The 17,369-nt window shown below is 48.2% G+C and overlaps 1 protein-coding gene across 3 annotated transcripts in view; it reads right to left on the reverse strand.

The window, feature by feature from the left end:
- The window catches only part of LOC107379771 (mitogen-activated protein kinase kinase kinase kinase 5), a 72,167-nt gene that overhangs the window by 14,179 nt on the left and 40,619 nt on the right, over nucleotides 1-17,369 (reverse strand). For all 3 annotated transcript variants that reach the window (XM_054742256.2, XM_070543722.1, XM_070543721.1), the window contains 12 exons: nucleotides 12,524-12,596; nucleotides 11,824-11,955; nucleotides 10,150-10,212; nucleotides 9,462-9,543; nucleotides 8,956-9,072; nucleotides 4,718-4,799; nucleotides 4,575-4,627; nucleotides 4,416-4,462; nucleotides 4,294-4,335; nucleotides 4,192-4,212; nucleotides 4,064-4,109; nucleotides 1,160-1,313 (listed from right to left, as the gene is read on the reverse strand). In XM_054742256.2, coding sequence (XP_054598231.1) covers nucleotides 1,160-1,313; nucleotides 4,064-4,109; nucleotides 4,192-4,212; nucleotides 4,294-4,335; nucleotides 4,416-4,462; nucleotides 4,575-4,627; nucleotides 4,718-4,799; nucleotides 8,956-9,072; nucleotides 9,462-9,543; nucleotides 10,150-10,212; nucleotides 11,824-11,955; nucleotides 12,524-12,596 — 912 coding nt within the window. The remainder of the gene's footprint in view (nucleotides 1-1,159; nucleotides 1,314-4,063; nucleotides 4,110-4,191; nucleotides 4,213-4,293; nucleotides 4,336-4,415; nucleotides 4,463-4,574; nucleotides 4,628-4,717; nucleotides 4,800-8,955; nucleotides 9,073-9,461; nucleotides 9,544-10,149; nucleotides 10,213-11,823; nucleotides 11,956-12,523; nucleotides 12,597-17,369) is intronic.

Consider the following 17,369-nt stretch of genomic DNA (forward strand, 5'->3'; position numbering starts at 1 on the left):
GGATGTGACATAAATGGCGTCTCGTGTTGTTTTGTGACCACGGTTCAAACGTTGATCAGTTAGGATCAAACCATCATCTCCCACTCAGACTCGCTTCTCCAGAACGGCGGTTCTGAACTGACATCACACCACCTCACACTCCATTCCACAAGCATCCATCATTACAGAGTTAGTTCTGTTAAACGGTTTAAAATCATCTAGATAATACATTTTATTCCTGTTAAAGGAAGTTTTCCTCTCCACTGTCGCTGCATGCTTGCTTAGTATGAGGATTGCTGTAAAGACTCTGACACTAGTCAGTGACTCGATGCGACCTGCTGGGTTCCTTCTATAGGAAACATTTTTCTGACTGGCTTCATGACCTGACCTGTGTTGTTTACTGTGTGCAGGTCCTTGAGACGACTCTGGTCGTTATTTGGCGCTATAGAAATAATTTTAATTTAATTGAAAGACAACCACCATCCCACACGTGGCAGGAGTCCCAGAGAAACCTAGAAGAATCTTCTCCAAACACGACATCCCAGTAAACTTTAACCCAACAACACCCTCAGACAGAACCTGGTCCATCCAGAACCCAAACAGAAGCTCGGTGGTGTGGTTTATGCAGTCCAGTGTAGCGAGGACTGTCCAGATGTTTCCATCGGGGAAACTAAACAACAACTACACACGAGCATGGCACGACACAGGAGAGCCACCTCTTCAGGCAATAAATCCAAGATTTATCATTATCGGAATTTCTGACTCTTATCGAGATCATTTTTCCTGTGTTAATGAATTTGATGATAAAAATTAAAAGGTGTGTGTATGTTGGCAGCGTTCATGTCCCTTTAAGAAGCGAATGCACCTTGAGTCACATGACAGCTCCACCTGGTGGACAACGTTTGTTTCTACGCATACCTATAGTTATCGTCCATGTATCGTTATGGAGGTGCAGTCCTCACTATATGGTGAAGTTGATTTTAGGCCATATCGCCCGGCCCTACTCTGCAGTCTACTTACACCTGAAGGACGAGGACACGCTTTGAAGGAGACAAAGATTCTGGACAGAGAAGACAGATGGTTTGAGAGAGGAGTTAAGGAAGCCTACTTTAAATCGGGGAGGAGGGCCCAGCATTTCAGATTTAATCAGTGATTCCACAATTCCACCTGGTGTTCTCACCTGAGTGTCGCGAGGCTCTGGGATGGGGAGTGGATCGGACATGAGTCACGCTGGATGTCCTGGTTAGAGGAGAGGGGGTGTAAAGAGCGGAGGGCTTCCTGCTTCGATCGTCATCCCCGGCGATGCTTTCCTCTGAGCTGGTCCGAGCTTTAGGCTACAAGCAGGAAACAGTTAGCCTCGTTCAGCAAACAGCTGTGCTCAGTCATAAATCAAATCACTTTTATTGTCACGTCACATGTGCAGGTACACTGGTACAGTACATGCGAGTGAAATTCTTGTGTGCGAGCTTCACAGCAACAGAGTTGTGCAAAAATACAGTAAAGTAAAAACAAGTAAAATTTAAAATGGCTAATCTAAATATACAAATGAATAAAGTAAACAATAAAATAAGAGATATAAAATATAAAGAGGTTGGTAAGTGCAGAGCAGTGGCATTAATGTACAGTATGGAGTGTGTAATGTTGGAGTTTCAGTAGTGAGGGTGAGGTGTAGATGTCCTGGAGGGAGGGAAGCTCACCTCCAATAATCCTTTCAGCACACCGCACTACTCTCTGGAGAGCTTTGCGGTTGTAAGCGGTGCTGTTGCCATACCAGGTGGAGATGCATCCAGTGAGGATGCTCTCAATGGCAAAGCAGTCCCAAGTCTCGAATGGCTGCTGTGATTCCTTCATGTTACTTTAATATTTTCACCTCAGATTATTTAGGTCACCAGCAGAACTGATGTTTTTACTCACAACGCTAGCTGGATCCATTCACTTCCTGTGTTTTATGCTAAGCTAAAGCTAAAGGAGTAGGGTTAGGGTTAGACTGGGCTGGTTTCCCCTCATCTCACTCTGACAAATGTCAGCAGGCAGTTTTACCCCTTTAATGAACCGGACTCTACTGGAATGTTTCCTGTGGCAGTAGTAGTTTTTCCTGAAGCACCGTGAGACACTCTTGTCCTGATTTGGCGCTATATCGTTAAACTGAATTGAACTGCCCCTCCCTGGGCGGCCACCTTACCCTGGTGGAGAGGCTGTGTGTCCCAATGATCCTAAGTCATCTGAGGCTTTCTGCCTCTGGTAGGGTCACCCAAGGCAAACAGGTCCTGGGTGAGGGATCAGACAAAGACAGTGTTCCCTCGCCCGGATGCGAGTCACCAGGGCCTCCCTCTGGAGCCAGACCTGGAGGTGGGGCACGTCAGCAAGAGTCTGGTGGCCGGGCTTTCACCATGGAGCCTGGCGTGTGTGACTGGTGGTGGCCGAAGACAGGAGGGGGTTGACCTTGGCGGTCTGATCCTCGGCTACAGAAGCTGGCTCTCAGTATGTGGAATGTCGCCTCCCTGGTGAGGTTTTCCAGGCACGTCCAACCGGGAGGAGAGCTAAAGGAAGACCCAGGACACGGTGGAGGGACTATGTCTCTCACCTGGCCAGGGAACGCCTTGCGATTCCTCCAGAGGAGCTGGCCCAAGTGGCTGGGGAGAGGAAAGTCTGGGCCTTCCTGCTTGGGCTGCTGCCCCCGCGACCCCACCCCAGAATACCGGCAGAAGATGGATGGATAAACTGAACTCAGACAGAAACCTTGCTAACTACTGTAGCGTCATGAATGTCCTGTTTTTGACCTAAAGGTCATGATCTGCTGCGTCTGCTCGAGCGGAGACAAAAAGTCTCTGACAGGCTAATCTACATGAAATAGTGGCCAAGGTCTTTCATGCACTCTGCTCACCTGAACTGCTTCACCTCTGTTACAGCGAAGACAAGAACTACTCTGATAATCAACAACTTTGTTATTACCAATAATAACGTGAGCCCAATGTTCAATCAGTCTGTGAAATGACAATGTTATTACCTGATATTATAATCATGTGATCAGTAGTTTTTATAAGTAATTATAATCCGGGACATTTGCACTAGACACTGATGACACGTAATGCTACAGTCACACGACACATTTCCTTTTGTCTGATCCAATCAGAACCTTCGTTTCTGGCTGGGCGTGGTTATCTGTGGTGTTTGTATAAACCCTCTTCTGCATGTCACATTCTGATTCGCCAGTAAACCAAAATATAACAATTATAAAAACTCTCCCACGCCACCTTTTCTTTAGTTCAAGCGTTCTGGAGAAGTCTGGGACCGGCCATCCGGACTTCCTCTTCAGCCAAAAGAACCTCGACAAGCTGGATAAAATCAGTTGCACGTTACACCTGACCACAACGGCTCCTTCAGAATAAAAGCTGAACCTCACGACCCCTTCAGGGTCTCGGAGACGCCAGTTATAACCTGTCGTGACCTGGAAGCATTCCATGACTAGTTTGGTCGGCACCGCTGCTTTTCTACCGGCTTCGGTACCAAGGAGGGTCCGAGAGGCCCTCGGCATCCTGGATCTAAACGGAGGCTTCCCCAGGGGTACGTAGACCGACAGACGGCGTTTCATGCGTGTTATAAATCTCCTACTAAAGTTTAGAGTGAAACATTCACTCCCACTCAGAACTAACCGCTTCTCCGGATCCGCTGGTTCTGAATAACACTCCACACACACACCATCATCATTCATCAGGTCTCACTCCACCTTAGTCCATCAGTACACAGAGTGTTAAAGTAGTCTTGTTTAAACTGTGTAGAAATACATTTCTGAACTATTATAAACCTGACTCTCTCTCTTTCCTCGGAGTTAATACGAAGTGTTTCTTAATCCCTGCAATAAAAAGTTCTGATCTTCTGGTTAAAATAGTCAAAGATCCATCAGGTTGATGTTTCATATTTCTATGGAATCTCACGTTTTATGGTTCATAAGTGAGATGTAAACGACCCGTCCTTTAGACTACAACAGGAATAAAACACAGAAATAAAGAACAACCCTTTGTTAGCCACACATTAGAGCTGGTCTTCATGGCAGCTCACGGCCTCGAATCACATGAATAATCACCTTTGGAGGAAGTGGAGGTGGAGTTTCATTCTCTGTCGTCATGAAACTGCAGCACAGAGACAAAGTTGTTCACTCAGATCTTCAGTTGTAAGAAACCAAACAGAAGCAGGTGAGAGAGCCCGGCGTACCTGTCGGGCTGCATGGTTGGGCTGAAGGGAGAAAACGGGGCACTGACCATCAAAATGAAGAGCAGATGGTTAAAGAAGACACTGATGTTGATATTTTCTTACATGTCTATGTCATCGTAGTCGTCTGAATCTGTGTCCGGATCCCTGGAGGAAGAGAGGAAAGCCAGCTTTAACTATTTCACCAGAATTGTTGGATGTGTGGGAGTAATGTGGGAGCTGGCGACCTTGATGGGCTGTTGTTGCTGTCTGTTGATCCTGTCGATGGTCTTAACTGGAAAGAATTAAGCCAAATATGGTGAACATTTACATGTGAGGGACATGAGTCGCTGGTGAACACAGAGTCCACACGTGTAACAGATAAATGCTGGAAAGCACCGTTTTACCGTGACGTTTGGTGATCCGCGGTACGTCGGCCTCCGAGCGTAAACCTGTTCAACTGAGCAGAACACAAGCAAAGGTTTCATGCTTCAAATGAATTATTTCAACTTAACATGAACGGAATAAAGAAGGAGTTTAGTTTCTTTACAGCTTGTGTCCGAGTTGGTCCTCTCGGCCCGGTTGTGTTTGTTTATGGACTGGATCCTCTTTAAAGACGCAGAATGCATGACCTTAAGACAAAACATTACAGGAGATGAATTCTGAAACCGTCCTACTTTTGACATCAGGTGGAAGCCTCTCTGCAACGCTGCGAGGGATGTCAGACAAAAAAACAAGCATTCCAGCTTCCTGTCATCACCTGCAGAGATCTCAGACTAGACAGGTCGTATCGCAGCTAATCTACGGGTTCCTGGTACCTAGAGGTTCACTCCACCGGCAGTGTCCAACCCGACCTCCTGAACCCCGGGATCACACGAGGATCTCCACACACGGGTGCGTAGGCTCGGCACAAATTGTGTCGGATGGTTTTATGAACAAATCTCTAGCGAATCAAACCACACAGACAAACTGATTTTACAACCCAGACTCCACAATCTCCCTCAGATACTTCAGGAAGTTCTTCTAGCACATCTCCTCCATCGTTTCATCCACTACATTCATACCTTGTCTTGTATAATCAGTAGGTTGGGGAAATAGAAATAAAGTCATTTTTAGGACTATATACTTGAATTAATACGAAGTGTGTTTATGTTCCCTGAATAATAATAATAATAATAATAATAATAATAATGCACTGAACTTATAGAGCGCTTTTCTAGACCCCCAAAGACGCTTTCACACACTCTCACAGTAAGCTACTTGTAGCCACAGCCGCCCTGGGGAGGTCTGACAGAGGCGAGGCTGCCATTTGGCGCCGTCGGCCCCTCTGACCACCACTAACACAGGCAAGTTGGGTGAAGTGTCTTGCCCAAGGACACAACAGCAGGATACCCCTGGCGGGGGCTGGAATCGAACCCACGACCCTCCGATCATGAGGCAACCCGCTCTACCACCTGAGCTACTGCTGCCCCATATAATCTTAACCCAAGGCTCTTTGTCTGTCTCTGGGTGGACGGCGCTTCTGCATTTTTTCTGGAAACTGGAAACTATTAAAGTGGACCTGGTCAGCTGGTCTCTCAACGCGATTGACAACATTTTTTCAACGATGAGAACGGGAGAAGGGGCTCCCGGCTGCCCCTCTGGGACAGAGCCCATTGGGTATATCATGGACTCCTGGAAACAGTGGGACCTGATCTGCCTCTCTCAGCTGTCTGTAGAGGATTCTGAAGACGTGTGGATATTCGTGGTGTTGGTGTCGGGATTCCTGCTGTTTGGCCTGAGTGGTTACCTGGCTTACCGGAAAATTAACGAGCTTTCGAGGAATTTTGGCTCAATCCCAGAGCTCAGGGATGGATTACACCGCGCTGTGAACGCACAAACTCATATAATTGTCGAGATGAGTCGTAAGCTTGGAACTGTGGCTGAGATTCAGGCTCTGGCACAGAAGGTGGGTTCCATCAAGGAGAGAGTGGACGGATCAGCACGGACTGGGATAGATTAATTACACCATTATTGGATCTAGAGGGGTTGGAGACCAACAGAACACTAAGGCAGAGAGGAAATGATCTCTGCCAGTCGCCAAAACAAGTTCTTATCTGAATCTGGTGCCCTTGTGCCTGTGAGGCTGAAGTGATTACTCCCCCTCAGAAGAAATGTGGAATGCTGCCGTCGCCATGGCAACTCTGTCTCCCTATCCCAGCCTGGGCGGGACTGTGACCGGTGAAGGCCGTGGAATCGTTTCCAGAAGGCACTGTGCTCTCTAAACCCAACGACCTCCCTCCCCTGTCCAAACGGAGGTGACGAGCGCTGCTTATCGTGGCTGCACGCACTGATGTGAGGAGAGTCCCAAACCCCACCACCCCACCTAGTGGACACTTATGTTGTGTAATGTCGGAAGTCTGTTGCATTTCTGTCTGAGGTGTTTTTTTGCAGAGCAAAGCTGCTCTACCTGTGGAGGGTAACTCTGAAGTGCCTTTTTTCCTCCACTTGAACCAATCCTCATATGAACCCTCTGATCTCTATTAAGGTAGCGCGACTCGAGTCGCGAATGACCACAGTCACCAATTCTTGTCACGTGTCTATGTATGTCTGTCTGATCTCAGAATTGTGTGTACTGAAACTCTAATTTCCCTCTGGGATTAATAAAGCATCTTTGAATTGAATTTGAATTAAACATTTAAAGATCCTGTAGCCGGGGCCTGATCACCCTCGTGTTTTTTTTAATCGCGTCTGACGTCGCATACCCGGCAAAGAAAATACTGTTTTACGGTTTGAATATTCCAGACGTCCCGTCTGATGCCGTTTCTCGGTCTATAAGAACGAAACAGAAGCACACATACGTTTATCCCTGTAAAAAGCTACGCTAACGTTAGCATTCTAGCTTTGAATTACGAAAGAGCGAGCCACGATGTTTCGATGTGTGTGCACGCGCTATACCGGCAAATAAATACGAGGTCCTGTACAGGGAACGCCGACGCAGGATTTTATTATCCCCAATTAAAACCAGTTCTGGTTTAAATTACAAGCAATCAATGCAGACTTAAAACAACCTTTAAGTACTCAGAAGCAGGCACATTGTGTGTGTGTCTCTGCAGACGGGACTCGGGTTTCACGGCTGGTTTGTCCCGATGCAGAAGTCATCAGTCAGAAGATCCGGGCTTCAGAACCGAGACCAGACCAGCTTCAGGGGAGGAGAAATGCCTGGTGACACAAGCGGGCTACTTTCTCCTGGAAGCAGGAAAATCTTTACATGGGCCCAACTGAAGACGAGGAAGGAAAACTCATAAGTGCAGCCACAACAGGGTTTGGGGGATTTCTCATGAGGAAGTGACATCACCACATGAAGGTAAAAAGCTTCAAAAAGTGGATTTTTCCTGATCTGGAACCTTCAGCTTTCCAATGTCCCGCCCATGGACTAAAACACGTTACATCCATGTGACCTGGGACCTGAAGCGATTCATTATTTATATATAATAATTACCATAAAACTGATTATTTTCAATGTTTAGACATTTGAAACAGTCGTTTTGGTCCTCCGCTGAACGTCCACCTGTCTGAAGTGGCATCCTAACTCGGACCGAAGAAGACAAAAAGCTATTTTTCTACATAAGTTAACAATTACAACGGACAGATTTATTATCTTTCATTTAAAGTTTGCAATAGTTGCATGAGGTTCCCACAGCAGAGCAACACTAATAACTGCTTCAGATCACCTCCATCAGGTGAAGTCTGGACCTTTAGCTCCACCATCAGATCAGCAGACGAGATCATTGGCTGCCCCTACCCATCCAGCTCCAGATGTTTATTAAAGCACAGCTGCTGCTACTGCCTCCGTCAGGGAGACGCTTCAGGTCCCTGAGGAGCAGAACCAAAAGACTTGCACCTGTTGGCTGGAAGAAGGAACACCAGTTACCACCACAGAGCCAACTCGCTGCTCAGGAGAGGAGCAGACGCAGAAACCTGCAGGATAGAGGATTTCCTGTTCACCGCCATCACTAGGAGAAAGGGAGGAGGACAGGCGAGCGGCTGCGAGTGCCAACGTGTCAGGTGAGTGGCTGAGCCAGGTGGAGGTGCGGCGAGACTCAGCAGGAGTCCGGTCCAGCGCAGCCACGTGGTACGGTACTAACGTCACCCTGCAGCGCTACAGCCATCAGCTGTGGCTGATGAAATCAGTGTGGAGCAGAGGTTTAACCTGAAGATGGAGATAGAAACTGCCACGCGTGTGTGGCGCGGTTCGACACGTCTGCACAGCTTACCAGCAAAAACATGTTCGTTCAGGTGTTCCTGGCTCTTTAAACGGCTCCATCTCATCACGAGGGGGCGTTTCCCGTACAGGGAGGGCGTCGGCTACACCCCCACACTGACCGGCTGCTTTTACTGCTGCTGGTTTCAGCAGAAACGCTGTTTGAGTTCTTATTGGAGAGATTTACGTATGCTGTTCACGACACCATGACAGGGAAGTACAACACAATAAAGAATTCACTCACTCACTCACTCACTCACTCACTCACTCACTCACTCACCCACCCACTCACTCACTCACTCACTCACTCACTCACTCACTCACTCACTCACCCACCCACCCACTCACTCACTCACTCACTCACTCACTCACCCACCCACCCACCCACTCACTCACCCACCCACCCACCCACCCACCCACCCACTCACTCACTCACTCACTCACCCACTCACTCACTCACTCACTCACTCACTCACTCACTCACCCACTCACTCCCTCACTCCACCCAGGTGTGACCGACTCCAAGTGAAGGTTAAATATCTCACATCCATCTCTTCATCCTCCATCGCCGCGCAGGCCTTCAGCTTCTCGGGATGGTGATACTTCTCCAGCAGGTCCAGGGTCAGCTCCTGGTTCAGACACGGCTGAGTCAGGAACGTGTGCTGCAGGTGAAAACGGAGAAGAGAAACATCAGCACCAGTTACCAGGAACTGCTGGAGGTGATTTAAAGGTTGCTGCTTGGAGACGGCAGCAACGCGCGTTGGTCCTGGCTGCGCTGGGACTAGCCGTTAGCCTATCAGTGCTGAAGGATGTCAACTCTGTTTCTCTGAACAGAGGCTTTTCAGGAACTTCACACAAAAACACAAAGAAATTCCTCTTTACTTAGAATCAGATCATTTGAAGCCGTTAGCTTGCCAAAAGCAGAAGAAAGCTTTCTAGACGCAGAGTGACGGACTTTAGTTGTGGACCACATCGAGGACATGTGGCGCTGCGTCACTTAGCTTTTAGGAGAAATGTTAGCGAGAAGCGTGGGTCTGTGAGCTTTACTGACCGAGAGCATCTTGGAGGCACTGGGTCTCTTCTTTGGGTTCCTCACCAACATGGCTTTCACAAAGTTATAAAAGTTAGACGACCTGCAGACATGATGAGCATTTAGGAAACGTCGGGAGGAGCACACGCCTGGGCACAACCAGGGACAAAAGCATTTTTATTCTAGAATCCATGTAGGATTATTTACAGAGCAGAGAGTTTGTCTGTAAGATAGAACCCAGACAACACCATGAGGAGAACACGTGGAACGGCCAGAGCTGGGATTCAAACCTGCAACCCTCTTGCTGTGAGGCAAGATGGTTTGTCCTCACAGCAAGAAGGCTGGTCCTGAGGTTTGACCTCCTCTTGCTGACTTGTTTGTGTCTCGGGGTCTGGTGAGGGAACCTGGAGCGTGAGAAGGAAGGCGGATGGTGCTGCGTGGGTCTGCAGGGCTGCTGATGTCACTCCTTCTCCACCCCTAACCCTAACCCACGAGCAGAACTGGGATCACGACGGACGTTTTTACTCATAATGCTAGCTGGATCCATTCACTTCCTGTGTTTTATGCTAAGCTAAAGCTAAAGCAGCACAATCGGGTCAGGAGAATGACTGGGCTGTGTTTTCCTAACTCTGGGAAGTATGTCAACAGATTTCCTGTTTTAGTGGAATATCCCTTTAAAGCACAAACTAAACACTATTAAAACATTTACCATTTGGATTTGTCCTTCAGTTTGGGAGGCTGGTAGCCGCTCTTAGACATGAGAAACAGAACTCTGAAAATTCAAATGAAGACATTAGTCACAGAGAAATACGTCAGCCCCCCCCCAACCCAGACCGTGTGCTGGTGAGAGTCCACGTGCACGCCGATGCTCAGGGGAAACATCTGAGGTGACTGCTGTTTCTCATCTGCGGGAGGATTCTGACGTGCACATCATGAGACCTGAAACCGCTCAGAATATTCCTGAACAAGAGCTTCTCCTTTCTTCGGTACAGAACTGAAGGTTTATTACTGAGCGACCCCAGACCGGAGGAGCGGCTAAAGCAGATCCCCGGAAAACAGACGTCGGAGTCCATAAAAGAGCAGCTCTAGGAACAACGGAGGTAATGCAGAACCCTCCCAGGCCTCTAGTAGAGTACCCGAGCTCAGCGGGATGAGACCAGCCGCGGGGGTGGGGGGGTGGGGGTGTTAATGAATCACAATTTTTACTTTTCCTACTTCTTATGATATTTTATAATAATTAAAAAAAATCTTAAATTTTTTAATGGTTTGTTATAATTGCATCCTAGAAACCTTCCAGTCTGGTTCTCGGTCACTCAGAGTCTGCTCTCTTGAAAGTGCATTACGACATAGCCAGAGCAGTAGACGAAGCCAGCCGGTTGTACTGGCGCTGTTAGACCTCTCAGCTGCCTTCGACACGGTTGACCACAAGATTCTTGTCTCACGTCTAAGAGTAAGAGATCACGTTGGTTTCGTGGTACAGTCCTGAAATGATTTACCTCCTATCTATCAGGCAGAAGCTTTTCAGTGAAGCTAGGTGATGCTCTCTCCCCGCCTGCTCATCTCTATAGTGGTGTCCCCCAGGGATCTGTTCCGGGGCCACTTCTATTCTCATTATACATGCTACCACTAGGAAGAATTTTAGCTAAGCATGAACTTCATTTTCATTGCTATGCTGACGATGTACAGATTTATCTCCCAACAAGCCCCAACTCTAGCATATCATCACAGTAACCAAAGGAAATGCTTCTTTAAATAATTTGGTTGGGATTGGATCCAAAATGCAAGATGAAGGGTTAGATGAAGCTAATATTTTTGATAACTCTGAAAGCTCAACTGGATCAAAACGGTTCAAACACAGATGAGGTTCTACAGTCACCTCTGATGCTGCCTCACTTACTGAGGAAGAAGAAATCGCATTAGGGAGGATGCTAAAGATTTTGTTTCTAATAGAATTAATTTTACTTGTAAAAAATCCCATGAAGTCATTGCTGCTGAGGGCTAAGGGAATAGATGGCTCAGAGCTATGATTCTGTGTAAGTTTAGCAACTGTGCTGAAAAGAAATTTAGGATTATGCTTATTCTCCTCAATTAGTGCTGCAAAATAAGCAGTTCTAGTTTGTCAAAGCTTATTTTTATAAAGCACAAGACTATTTTTCCAGGATAGGTAGGCCTCCTCATGGTTCGTAGAGCGCCATGTTCTCTCCAATTTCCTAGAGTTTTGTTTTAAGGCTCGTAAATGAGAATTAAACCAGGGAGCCAACTTCCTGTCCCTAATTACCTTCTGTGTGTGTGTATGTGTTTGCGTGTGCGTGTTTGCGTGTGTGTGTGTGTTTATACATATGTGTGTGTGTTTATACGTGTGTGTGTGTGTGTGTGTGTTTACCGCAGCGGGTGGACATCAAACATGGGAGGCTGTAGCTCTGCAAGCTCTATGGCTGTGATGCCCACAGACCAGATGTCACACAGTTCATTGTAGCCACCTTTAATCTCGACGGCAGCAACCTCTGGCGCCATCCTGAGGTCAGGAGGGAAACTAACTTTTATTATAAAGCCACTCTTACGTCCACCTCATGCTCAAGTTCCTGTTGTAGAAACTCTGTGCAGCTGAGTACAGTATCCAGATTACTCATCAGGCAGCTATGGCTCTATCTGTCATTCATTCATGTTGATTTTCTCTCAGTTAATGAGAGCTTCATTTGGTTCAGGTTAAGGTCAGAGGTCATGATCCAAAAACTCCCATCCCACACTTTGCCAGAAAACACCTGGATGTTCCAAGAGGCCTCTATGTGAACAGAGTGTTTACTGTACAGCTGAGAGGAAAACATCACCACATATAATATTACCATCTCTCTGTTTGGTGAGTGATTTCAGGACACCGCTGGTGTCAGTCAGCTACACCTACAATAGAAAGACCCGTGCAGCTGCTGTTGCCTGTAAAGCGACGCAGAAAGAGACAACCTGGAGGTAATAGCAGCTCTCCTGCTGGAGCTGTGGGGGTATCACCTCGCTGTTAGCTGACTGGATTGGTACAAAGCTCAATCCTGGAAAATAAACATTGGTTCTTGTCAGAGTTTGGACCTTACCAATATGGCGTCCCGATGAAAGACATCCTCCGAGCCAGAGTGGCTGTGATCTGAGCCGAGATCCCAAAATCAGCTAAATAACCAAAAAACAAGACCAGGTTAAAACAGAGCTACCAAATTACAGACAGGTCTCAGACAGGTCACAGACAGGTCTCAGACAGGTCACAGACAGGTCTCAGACAGGTCACAGACAGGTCTCAGACAGGTCTCAGACAGGTCACAGACAGGTCTCAGACAGGTCACAGACAGGTCTCAGACAAGTCACAGACAGGTCACAGACAGGTCACAGACAGGTCTCAGACAGGTCTCAGACAGGTCTCAGACAGGTCACAGACAGGTCTCAGACAGGTCACAGACAGGTCACAGACAGGTCACAGACAGGTCTCAGACAGGTCTCAGACAGGTCACAGACAGGTCACAGACAGGTCTCAGACAGGTCTCAGACAGGTCACAGACAGGTCTCAGACAGGTCACAGACAGGTCACAGACAGGTCACAGACAGGTCTCAGACAGGTCACAGACAGGTCTCAGACAAGTCACAGACAAATCACAGACAGGTCACAGACAGGTCTCAGACAAGTTACAGACAGGTCTCAGACAGGTCACAGACAGGTCTCAGACAGGTCACAGACAGGTCTCAGACAGGTCACAGACAGGTCTCAGACAGGTCACAGACAGGTCTCAGACAGGTCACAGACAGGTCACAGACAGGTCTCAGACAGGTCACACACAGGTCACAGACAGGTCTCAGACAGGTCACAGACAGGTCTCAGACAGGTCACAGACAGGTCTCAGACAGGTCACAGACAGGTCTCAGACAGGTCACAGACAGGTCTCAGACAGGTCTCAGACAGGTCACAGACAGGTCACAGACAGGTCTCAGACAGGTCTCAGACAGGTCACAGACAGGTCTCAGACAGGTCTCAGACAGGTCACAGACAGGTCTCAGACAGGTCACAGACAGGTCACAGACAGGTCTCAGACAGGTCTCAGACAGGTCACAGACAGGTCACAGACAGGTCTCAGACAGGTCACAGACAGGTCTCAGACAGGTCTCAGACAGGTCTCAGACAGGTTACAGACAGGTCACAGACAGGTCTCAGACAGGTCTCAGACAGGTCTCAGACAGGTCACAGACAGGTCACAGACAGGTCTCAGACAGGTCTCAGACAGGTCACAGACAGGTCTCAGACAGGTCACAGACAGGTCTCAGACAAGTCACAGACAAATCACAGACAGGTCACAGACAGGTCTCAGACAGGTCACAGACAGGTCACAGACAAGTCACAGACAAATCACAGACAGGTCACAGACAGGTCTCAGACAGGTCTCAGACACGTCACAGACAGGTCTCAGACAGGTCTCAGACAGGTCACAGACAGGTCTCAGACAAATCACAGACAGGTCACAGATAGGTCTCAGACAGGTCTCAGACAAATCACAGACAGGTCTCAGACAGGTCTCAGACAGGTCACAGACAGGTCTCAGACAAATCACAGACAGGTCTCAGACAGGTCACAGACAGGTCTCAGAAAAATCACAGACAGGTCACAGATAGGTCTCAGACAGGTCTACGACAGGTCACAGACAGGTCTCAGACAAGTCACAGACAGGTCTCAGGCAGGTCTCAGACAGGTCACAGACAGGTCTCAGACAGGTCTCAGACAGGTCTCAGACAGGTCTCAGACAAGTCACAGACAGGTCACAGACAGGTCTCAGACAGGTCACAGACAGGTCTCAGACAAGTCACAGACAGGTCACAGACAGGTCTCAGACAGGTCACAGATAGGTCTCAGACAAGTCACAGACAGGTCTCAGACAGGTCACAGACAGGTCTCAGACAAGTCACAGACAAATCACAGACAGGTCTCAGACAAGTCACAGACAGGTCTCAGACAGGTCACAGACAGGTCTCAGACAAATCACAGACAGGTCACAGATAGGTCTCAGACAAGTCACAGACAAATCACAGACAGGTCTCAGACAGGTCACAGACAGGTCTCAGACAGGTCACAGACAGGTCTCAGACAGGTCTCAGACAGGTCTCAGACAGGTCACAGACAGGTCTCAGACAAGTCACAGACAAATCACAGACAGGTCACAGACAGGTCTCAGAGAAGTCACAGACAAATCACAGACAGGTCACAGACAGGTCTCAGACAGGTCACAGACAAGTCACAGACAAATCACAGACAGGTCACAGACAGGTCTCAGACAGGTCTCAGACAGGTCACAGACAGGTCTCAGACAGGTCTCAGACAGGTCTCAGACAAATCACAGACAGGTCACAGATAGGTCTCAGACAGGTCTCAGACAAATCACAGACAGGTCTCAGACAGGTCTCAGACAGGTCTCAGACAAATCACAGACAGGTCTCAGACAGGTCACAGACAGGTCTCAGACAAATCACAGACAGGTCACAGATAGGTCTCAGACAGGTCTACGACAGGTCACAGACAGGTCTCAGACAAGTCACAGACAGGTCTCAGGCAGGTCTCAGACAGGTCACAGACAGGTCACAGACAGGTCTCAGACAGGTCTCAGACAAGTCACAGACAGGTCACAGACAGGTCTCAGACAGGTCACAGACAGGTCTCAGACAAGTCACAGACAAATCACAGACAGGTCTCAGACAAGTCACAGACAGGTCTCAGACAGGTCACAGACAGGTCTCAGACAGGTCTCAGACAGGTCGCAGACAGGTCTCAGACAGGTCTCAGACAAGTCACAGACAAATCAAAGACAGGTCACAGACAGGTCACAGATAGGTCTCAGACAAGTCACAGACAAATCACAGACAGGTCACAGACAGGTCTCAGATAGGTCACAGATAGGTCTCAGACAAGTCACAGACAGGTCTCAGACAGGTCACAGACAGGTCTCAGACAGGTCACAGACAGGTCTCGGACAGGTCACAGACAGGTCTCAGACAGGTCTCAGAGAAGTCACAGACAAATCACAGACAGGTCACAGACAGAGCTCAGACAGGTTACAGACAGGTCTCAGACAGGTCACAGACAGGTCTCAGACAGGTTACAGACAGGTCTCAGACAGGTCACAGACAGGTCTCAGACAAGTCACAGACAGGTCTCAGACAGGCCTCAGACAGGTCACAGACAGGTCTCAGACAAGTCACAGACAGGTCTCAGACAGGTCTCAGACAGGTCACAGACAGGTCTCAGACAAGTCACAGACAGGTCTCAGACAGGTCACAGACAGGTCTCAGACAAGTCACAGACAGGTCTCAGACAGGTCACAGACACGTCTCAGACAGGTCTCAGACAGGTCACAGACAGGTCTCAGACAGGTCACAGAAAGGTCACAGACAGGTCTCAGACAGGTCACAGACAGGTCTCAGACAGGTCTCAGACAAGTCACAGACAGGTCACAGACAGGTCACAGACAGGTCTCAGACAGGTCTCAGACAGGTCACAGATAGGTCTCAGACAAGTCACAGACAGGTCTCAGACAGGTCACAGACAGGTCTCAGACAAGTCACAGACAAATCACAGACAGGTCTCAGACAAGTCACAGACAGGTCTCAGACAGGTCACAGACAGGTCTCAGACAGGTCTCAGACAAGTCACAGACAAATCACAGACAGGTCACAGACAGGTCACAGATAGGTCTCAGACAAGTCACAGACAAATCACAGACAGGTCTCAGACAGGTCACAGACAGGTCTCAGACAAGTCACAGACAGGTCTCAGACAGGCCTCAGACAGGTCACAGACAGGTCACAGACAGGTCTCAGACAGGTCACAGACAGGCCTCAGACAGGTCACAGACAGGTCTCAGACATGTCTCAGACAAGTCTAGACAAATCACAGACAGGTCACAGACTGGTCTAGACATGTCTCAGACAGGTCACAGACAAATCACAGACAGGTCTCAGACAGGTCGTTTGTGAACGTGGTGAACATCCTTATGAGCTGCAGGCTGGTATCTCCGTCTGGAGCTGTGCTGGGGTTTGGGATCCTTAACAGAGCAACAGGTAAACCGCACAAATCCGATTCCAGTCCATGTTCTACTTTACAACTTGGACAGGGGTCGGCAACCTGTTCCCATCAAAGAGCCATTATTACCCGTTTCTCACAGTAAAGAAAACACGGAGCCACAGCAGCCGCGGTGTTGTGGGCGGGGCCTACCCTCAGACAGCAAAGAGCTGCTTTAACCAATCACAACAGGTGACAGCAGCCGGTACCGGTCGCTCGTGTACGTCAAAGTTATCTTTCATAAGAAGATAATCAATAAAACGATTTATATAAAGTGGATCCAGAAGTTGTAGCCCGTCTCTGCTACAATATTTAGATATTTTTCACCCTGTTGGTGGTTTTACTGAGCAGGCGCCACTTTTGTCACACGTTTCTTTTTAAAACATGTTTAGACTGTTCAGAATACAAATCCAGGCTCTGTCACGTTTGATTGTTGTAATTAAACTTTGTAGGTGGGGAAGGTCAGAAAAGGATCCGATCATTTTGTTTTTCCCTCATTTACAGTGACGGAGATACCGGTGCAGTGCGCCTGGCTCTGGTGGTAATCAAGTTTAATTATATCTATTTTCACAAGAAAACAGAACAGTTAAAAGCAGGGCTTGTGTTGACCGGACAGTTCCCGTGTTTGACCGTTTATTTTGACGGAGAAAGAATAGAAAGAATTACCCCGACGCATGCAGACGAACTGACACTTTATTCTACGCACATCGCAGACGTAGCTAAATCACCCAAGAAAAGATTCCCATCTGAACATCTGAGCTGGACACTGCTCAGCGCAGCTCGCTGTCAGCGCGTACATAAGGTCCACAGCGAGCTGAAGATGTGGAGAGGGGCTTGGAGCGCGTCGCAGA

The sequence above is a fragment of the Nothobranchius furzeri genome, chromosome 13, assembly GCF_043380555.1.
Source record: "Nothobranchius furzeri strain GRZ-AD chromosome 13, NfurGRZ-RIMD1, whole genome shotgun sequence".
Classification (NCBI taxonomy): domain Eukaryota; kingdom Metazoa; phylum Chordata; class Actinopteri; order Cyprinodontiformes; family Nothobranchiidae; genus Nothobranchius; species Nothobranchius furzeri.